At 40.6% G+C, this 7,971-nt stretch overlaps 1 protein-coding gene across 2 annotated transcripts; it reads right to left on the bottom strand.

Moving 5' to 3' along the window:
* Window positions 1–151: 151 nt before the first annotated feature.
* Window positions 152–6,756, bottom strand: inpp5kb (inositol polyphosphate-5-phosphatase Kb). 2 transcript variants are annotated; one of them, XM_057820749.1, is made up of 13 exons: window positions 6,562–6,756; window positions 6,187–6,238; window positions 3,693–3,797; window positions 3,437–3,545; window positions 2,911–3,027; window positions 2,657–2,832; window positions 2,312–2,423; window positions 2,140–2,249; window positions 1,472–1,688; window positions 1,247–1,384; window positions 1,084–1,167; window positions 856–960; window positions 152–756 (listed from the first exon to the last, which is right to left on the bottom strand). In XM_057820749.1, the coding sequence occupies exons 2-13, from the start codon at window positions 6,228–6,230 to the stop codon at window positions 688–690; spliced, it is 1,386 nt and encodes a 461-aa protein (XP_057676732.1). In that variant the 5' UTR covers window positions 6,231–6,238; window positions 6,562–6,756; the 3' UTR covers window positions 152–687. The 2 variants fall into 2 exon arrangements, with proteins under 2 accessions (XP_057676732.1, XP_057676730.1); XM_057820747.1 differs by lacking the exons at window positions 6,187–6,238; window positions 6,562–6,756 and adding an exon at window positions 4,731–5,420.
* Between the last annotated feature and the right edge of the window lie 1,215 nt (window positions 6,757–7,971).

Below are 7,971 nucleotides of genomic sequence, written 5' to 3'. Positions count from 1 at the left end.
TGGAATACGGAATATGATAGATCTCTCACAGTTGTAACAGCTCTGTTATATTCGCCTTTACCCAAGTTATTTTTTAGCAATAATTTTTGTAGCAACCATCTTAAATTATGTTGCATGAAACGGACAAAATCGACAAAATCATTTGCTTCTTAACATTTTATTTAATTTAACACATCCAAATAACATATTCAAAATTATTGCTTGCATTTGTGCTGAAAAGGTATATGCACCTTTATCTGCCCATGTATCTTGACCACAAATTACAGTATGTTAAATAAATAATTTTATTTCATACCACTCATTTGCCGTTTCCACTTTAATTAGGCACATTCAGCACTTTTACATAAATTGACATAAGTTCAAAAGTCACTTAATTTGACTAAAAATGCACACAGAAAAAAATCATTTAATACATTTTGAAAATCAATACGAAGAGATTAATTCCTAAATTAATCACAAGTCACCATCATTCATTTTTCAAGAATGTATCGACAGGTCCCTCGTTAATGACTCGCCAAATACATGTTGCTGAATTACATTAATTGACATGTCTTCGTCTTTTATGATTAAATGATTACATCTTAGGCCTGGTAATCAAATGATAAGACATTTCATGACATCGGTGACGTTGCAGTGCTTTGATCTCGGATCAAGTTGGAGTTTGACAAGACACAACGGTATCTAATTTTATTTGGTGAGCCCGTTGATGTTCTCTGGCACCAGACCTTCCATGACAGCACGTTTTGACTCCAAGATCTATAAGATGGACAAAAAATAACCCGTTATAACGACTGTACAGTAATAATATGAATATAGTATAATACAATAATTAAATGAAAAATGAACTGTATTCACCTGAAAGTTCACACTGAGACCAATGATGCTCTGCATGTTGGTACTATAGTAGCCCAAGACGTACTGTCCGCCTAGCAGAGGGATGTCATCCTTATCCACGGAGATCTAAAGACCGTAAATGTGTGTGTTTTTATCTTTTATTTAATGTTATTTTAATTTTAAACTTTTTTGACCTCACTGCAAAGCATCCACAGTAATCAATGCTAATATTACGTACTAATGGGTCACCTGAATGACTTCGTCAACCTCCGGAAGCTCGTTCTCTCGAACCCACACAAAAGTCTCGTAGTCGCTCGAGCTCTTAAAGCCAACCTGCAATTAGCCAACCAGGTATGTGCTTTTTATCAACTCTTCCAAGCAAATGGTATCCTTTTCTGCTCCTGTGCTGCACCTTGTACAGGCCAATCCAGTCCCACGTAGAGGAGAGGAAGTCTTCCTGGACGGTGTAGTTGAGGAGAGCATCTTGGTCAGCACTCCAAACACCCTCAGGCGATATGTGGACCAGCGGAGTGTCAAAGTGTTTCCTCAGCTGTGGCAACAAGAGCGGAGAACCGATTGAAAGAGGACTAAATGCTGAGCGGCCAAACACAGCTCAGCATCAAATTGCACGGCTGACCTCCAGGCTGAAGCTCGCCATGACAGGCTTATGGTCACTGACTCTGTAGCTCATGTCACTGGTGTATTTATCCTGAGTCACCACCATAGGGTAATCATCCAGGCCGTCTTCCGTGGAAGTCGAGGTCTTGTCGTCGTCGTCACCTTCCGAAGCTGTGTTTTTGGGTTTCACACGCCACAGGATGCGATCAGTCCAGGCCGGCTTCCTCTTCTTACCGCTGTGTGACATGACGCATGACCTATCATTTGTCTGCTCCAACGTACAGTATATGTTCTCTTTCACAGATTGGCGACAATTGACTGCGATAGACATCCAATCACGTCACTGGCAACCAGTGAGTTAAAACGATGCCACACTGTCCTTAGCATGTTAGCCAGAAGGCTAACACCATAAATCTAAGGCCTAGTTTTACATATTGACAATTTTGTGTTTCTAAAGGTATTAGGAGGGGGGTTGCCATAGAGACACCCACCTGGGCGGATCTACTAGCCGGACAGATAGCAGTGCCCAGGTGAGGGAGATGACCAGAAAGAGGAGGGTGGTGCTGCAGCGCTGGGGGGGCCTAGGTCTATACATTGTTAGGGACAGTGCTACAGTGCTAACTCTAATAGACACACACACAAGGTAATCAAAAAGGGAAATAGTATGATTCTGTGTATGTGTGTTACCCCAGGTCGTAGGTGTCAGAGTTCCTGCTGAACTTGTAGGTGGGCTTGAAATTCAAAGGACCCTCCTCAAATTCCTGCAGGAAGGCTTCCTTTTTCTTCATGGTCAGCAGCTGCAGGAACAAGAGGTATGTCAGGATGGGCATGTGTCCCATATATGTGCGTGCATTGTCACCTGGTCCTTGCTCCACAGCAGGTTGAGACGTCCGTCATTGATGGACGAGCGCAGGAAGTGCAAGCCATGGTCTGCGATGCGGAAGTTCAAGTCACCGAACCAAAACACCAGCCTGTGTGGGCAGGAATAGATATAGATAATAGATACATTCCAAATATCAGAACAAGTCACCTGGTAACACACACATTGCACATGGCACATTGGTAACACCGTTTTGACTTAAAAGTGATTCAAATATGATTTGTTGTTGTTTTTGTGACGACATTCAATATATCATATTTCATCCCGATAAAGTTCCGACAATTCAGTGGTATTATAGCCATGGTAGAGATTATTTTCACTGACTTGTGGTCCAGCACTCGACGCGTGTCGTCAGTGTCGAACTCCTGCGTGTCAAGGATGTGTTCGAACTCGTCGACACGCTGCAAGGCGTGGCTCATGTGCGCCGCCAGGTGGCAGTTAAGGAAGCACACCTTGTGACCATACAAGGAAAAACGCACAGATACTGCGCCTTTGTTGCCCTAGCAATGATAAAAAAAATAAAAATAAAAAAAAAAAACAATTAATTAATTTCAATTTGATTCTACTTAAGTCCTTACCCAGTATCCGAAGATCCCAGTGCGGGTATACGTGCTGTGGATGTCTCGGATGTAAGGCAGGTGCGACTGTTTGGAGAATACCAAAAGCAGCAAACCCTGCATCCTCACTGATGCCACCTGTAACAGACAGAAGGTAAAGGCAAGGCAAGGCAATGCAAGGCAGATTTATTTATATAGTACAATTCAACACAAGGCAATTCAAAGTGCTTTACATAACATGAAGGTCATAAAAATCACATGAAAATCAGTAGGATGTAAAAATAAAGACAATCGAAATAGGGAATAAAATTATACATAAAAATCACATTTAATCATGAATAGAATAAAATAAATAAAAAAATAAATAAAAATTTAAAAAATCATAATAATAATAATGCACAAGAGGCATAGAAAGCAAATAGATTGAAATATATAGACACTTATGGATATGCAGTGCTAAACAAAAGCGTTTATAGCCCTGATTTAAAGGATGCATGTCGAGCTGTGGCTAAAAAGGAGAAAGCAGTATTAATACTGGACAAATCACCTTGACAAAGCCTCGCGGTGCCAGAGTGTCCATGAAAATGTGACTCCACGAGTCTTCCACAATCAAGTCAGAGATGAAGCGGACAGGCGTGGCGCATACTTCCTGCAGGCTGAAAAGTGACACATTTAATTGCACTTCTGTTTACATCATATCTGGCTTCAATTCAGTTTAGCGGTTTTCCAGTGCGTTTTTACATCCGTTTTAGATTTTCCCATTGGTTGACATCACATTTCTTTCCATAACATCAGTTTCTTACCCAATTACGTAGATATCGGTGGGCGGCTGTACATCGAGTTGTAGCAGCGACGTAACATCATCAGGAGGTTCTGCTGTGGCGACATTCCACGTCACCATGTGCAGCCTATCAACATATGTGTAAATAATAGATGGGTTTTAAAATTGTTTTCACATTCCAAATGTGTCAATTTTGTTTCTTATGTTCATTCATGTCTACATTGCATCTGGTTTCACAATGATTTCCTGTCCATACGATTTTACATCTCTGTTATATCCCATTAAATTCTATTGTACGCCTTTCCATTAATGTTCATATCTAGTTCACATTCATTTACATCAGATTTGGCCACTCTGTAAAAACAGTTTAAAAATATTATTTATGCATTGTTACATTTGTTAGTTCATCTGTTTACATTACATATGGTTTCAAATGTGTTAAGAGTTTTATTATCACCATTGTTTTCTTCATTATTTTTACTCATTCCTTGTTACATCTGGTTCCAGATCCATGTTACATTTGTTTTCACCTTTTTTTTGGCATCCGTTTAAAATATTTTATTCAAAATGTCCCAATTCAGTTTTACACTTGCATATTTGTTTTTCACTAGTAGATGTCCATTCATTTGAACTGGAAGGGTGGCAGTGAATGACGATTCTTTCATCTGCCAGATCTCCCACCTCAAATGGATTGGGTGTCTAGTGCCTCAATGGCAGCCAGTGAGTTAGGTATCATTCCTCTAAGTTTTATGTTTTCTTCAGTTTGTTTGCTGTGTTGTTTATTTTTTCACAGCTAGTTTCACATCTGTTTACATAACATGCGTTTTCAAATCAGTTTCACATTTGCTTTCAACTATTTTATGGACTGTTTAAAAATCACATTCTAATTTCTTTGAATCAGTTTAAAACGTTTCGCATTCAGTAGATTTCCCTTTACGATAATACTTATACTCACTCATTGATTGACATAAATATATTGAATCACAATCTTATTATACTTTGAAGTATCTTCAGCTACAACACAAAGCTCAAGCCCTACAAGGCTTTGGCGTAAGTGAACCTGAAGGTGTGGGTGGGAGGTGCAAAGCGCGAGCATAGCTGAAAGGCGTCATCCAGCGTACGCGACATCTCTTCGCTGGCTTCGTCCTCCGAGCTCATGTCGTCGATGCGACTCAGGAGCTGAGCCAACCTCTGGCGTAGAAGCATTCTGGACGACGATGATGACGTGGAAGTGCCACTCGTTGCGCTGTCGGAGCGAACCCTGGCACTGCCCGACAGGAAGTCCATCTCCGGAGGACCAACTAACTTCCAGTTGTCCTCAAACGTCCACTCAGAAAGAAGTGTTGCGATGTGTCTGGGGATAGCTTCCGTCCATAATAAAAGCGGGCGTGTGGATTTGGAGAAAGAGATTTAAGCCAGGAATGTGGAGGGAGGCCGCTTTAATAAGCGGGTTAGTCGGGAGGCCACCGTTCTGCAATCACGGACCGCCAACTAATGAGCGGACAATGGCATTAGGCTTCTTTTGGCCGCGTTCCACTTTTTCTCTCATGCGGGTGATAGGCCAGACTGCGTGCCTGCCTACATTCTTGTCAGAGTGCAAGGTCCTATTTACACCTGTTTCAAATGCGCTAAATCTGGTTTCAAATCAAATTTCTATGACACCTTCTTTCAAATCTGTCTCCATGACTTTTGGGTTCAAATATGGCTACCTGATTTTCGGTTTCCAATACCATTGATTTCAGATTCATAGACATTGTTTCACATAGAACAGGGGTGTCAAACCGATTCCACAAAGGTGGGTCTTGGTCTTTGTTCCAACAGATCAAGCACATGCGGTTCAACCAATGAGGTTTCTGCTAAAACAAGCAACACCTGACTGCAATCAACCGATTACACTTGATAGGTGAAAATATATTCATCTTGTTTGGTTGGAATAAAATCCAGCTCCCACTGCGGGCCTTTGGCGACAATTATGACATAGACCATGTTCACTTAGTTTTGCGTTATTTTCTTGTTGTTGTTTTGACAGCCATTTTTCATTCACTTTCAAAATTCCTTTCTCAAATTTGCTTGCCTTAAATCTGATTCCAAATCTATATTGAATATTGATGTTCTTACATCTTTTTAACCCATTATACGGCACTTAAAGAAATCACACCTATTCCATCTTCCCCTTGCTGGATTAGTGCCATCAATGGAAATGAAACATGAGGATTCACTGCAAGTCCGGACCTCATGTTTTTTGAGATTTATAAATGACCAAAATAGTGACTTCCACTGTAAAGGGTTCAAATGTCTTTTACCACCCATTTCTCAAAACTAGTATATTTTCCTCAATAGATGAAGTGAAGATTGCTCCACGGCCTTAACCGAGTCACACGGGTAGACTTAAGCCAAGTGTTTATAAGTAGATGAAAGAGGTAAAGAATGAAAGTTTTATTGCGCAAACCTGCTCCAAAGCCTCTTAGAACAGATGAAGGAATGTACGAAGAACAAGAAGTGTTTCGTGAACTCACCTGCACTTGTCTCTTCCTCCGCTTGGGAACCTCGCAGCACTCATGTCGTCCTCTGCACACAAAATCACACTGCTAACCTCAGTGATGGTCACCATGGCAACATTCAAAGCTGCACATGTCATCTGTGAAATGGATTTTTAATCGCCCACATGTTAACACTTACTAGGACACTGTTTTAACTCATTGGCTGCCATTGACAATGATAAATGTCCAATCTATATATCTAGAAAGCCTGCATTGAAAATAGCAGAGCAGCCCAACATACTTTCTAAAACTAGTAGAAAGCCTTGATTGGTCTGAAGATTGCATTGTATCCTACACAACACTAGATTTTTTTTCTGTTACAAGAGAGGCATCCAAGGTCGTTTTCAGTACCCGTTTCTTGACTGTTTGTGTAGTCAGGCGTTTGGAAGAATCTGCAGACTCCCTGTGCACAGATGATGAAGATCTCCAAAGAGGAGTCCGGAGTCTGGATCGGTTTTCCCGCTGACACTCCCGTTGTTGGAGTTTTGGACTCGCTATTGTCGCCTCCCCTGCTGCTAACAACAACAGTAACCCGCTACTGCTGCGTAGGGGACTTAAAGGTGGGATCTAGCTTATGATGCAGGTTCCTTGAGAAGCATTATGTCATTCATGAATGCACACATTTGTTGAGTCAACATGACGCATGCACTTTAGTTTGAAAGGTGGATGACTTTCCTTTAGGAATGGACGATACGGCCTAGAAATAAGGTCTCCAAAATTTTCACCCAAATTTCGATTTACGCTTTATGAATTGTTTTTCTTCCCTTGAATCTTTAAATAAAATACATAGAAAGCAACAACAACAAAACAAAAGTTACACCCATGATAAGGCATTCAATGAACTGCTGGCCTTCATTCATTTTTACTGGAAGGGACAAAAGAACATGAACCCTTCATGTCAAAATGGAATGGACATCTAGCACAGTCAGTGGCATTGAAAGGACGAGCATTCACAGTCAGTCCTCGTAGTTTTAATGACTTGGACATCCATTCTTATCAATGGCAGTCAATGAGTCAAATACTATGAGAAAAATCCTTAGAAAACTTGGAGGGGGGGCATAACTACAGTGTATTCGAATCCACAGGCAAATGTAAGTCATCAACTAATTACTCAGCTCTTATACCAAAAAAAAAAAAAAAAAAAAAAATTGGGTTCCGGGGATCGAGTTGTATACATCCCTAGAATATACCTACCAAACTTCATAGTTTTTCGTCCACGAATAACGGAGAGATAGATGAAAAATGATAGTGTACACATGATCAACAACAGCATAAACATGAGCGGTGTCTTGACAGGCCTTCAGCCTGCAAAAAAAAACAACTCCACAAATTCCTTCAAACAGGAACACTCATTCATTCATCTTCTGAACCGCTTATCCTTATGAGGGTTGCGGGGGTGCTGCAGCCTATCCCAGGTAACAACAGGCACGAGGCAGGGTGCACCCTAAACTGGTTTCCAAACAATTTTAACAGGAACACATTTTCTTTTTCTAAAATACAGCCTCTAAAGCTAGTTTCAATTGGCAACATACATTTTGGTAGTTGTGTCACTCATGAGTACTCGATACACAAAAAGTCTCCAGAGCTTCAGTTTTTTTTTTTTTTTACATTTTTTTATGTGGGTCATCTTGGTTACTTCCAGGTATGTATGCTACAAATGTAAACTTGTGGCAGAGATTTTGTCCAATTGCCAAATTTAAGCCTTGTACTTTGGGTCACGAACTTGTCAAAAATGTCCCTGTAAGCAGGATTTGACATAAT

The sequence above is a fragment of the Corythoichthys intestinalis genome, chromosome 18 (genome assembly GCF_030265065.1).
Source record: "Corythoichthys intestinalis isolate RoL2023-P3 chromosome 18, ASM3026506v1, whole genome shotgun sequence".
Classification (NCBI taxonomy): Eukaryota; Metazoa; Chordata; class Actinopteri; order Syngnathiformes; family Syngnathidae; genus Corythoichthys; species Corythoichthys intestinalis.
This window is presented reverse-complemented; position numbering and strand designations above follow the sequence as displayed.

Bases quoted from the DNA above. Each gene is read 5' to 3' on its own strand.
- inpp5kb (XM_057820747.1), bottom strand. From the start codon at position 4,957: ATGGACTTCCTGTCGGGCAGTGCCAGGGTTCGCTCCGACAGCGCAACG. The intron at 3,798-4,730 runs GTTCACTTACGC...ATATGTTGATAG, and splicing joins CCTCCCACCCACACCTTCAG to GCTGCACATGGTGACGTGGA. The intron at 3,546-3,692 runs GTAAGAAACTGA...GTCACTTTTCAG, and splicing joins ACCGATATCTACGTAATTGG to CCTGCAGGAAGTATGCGCCA.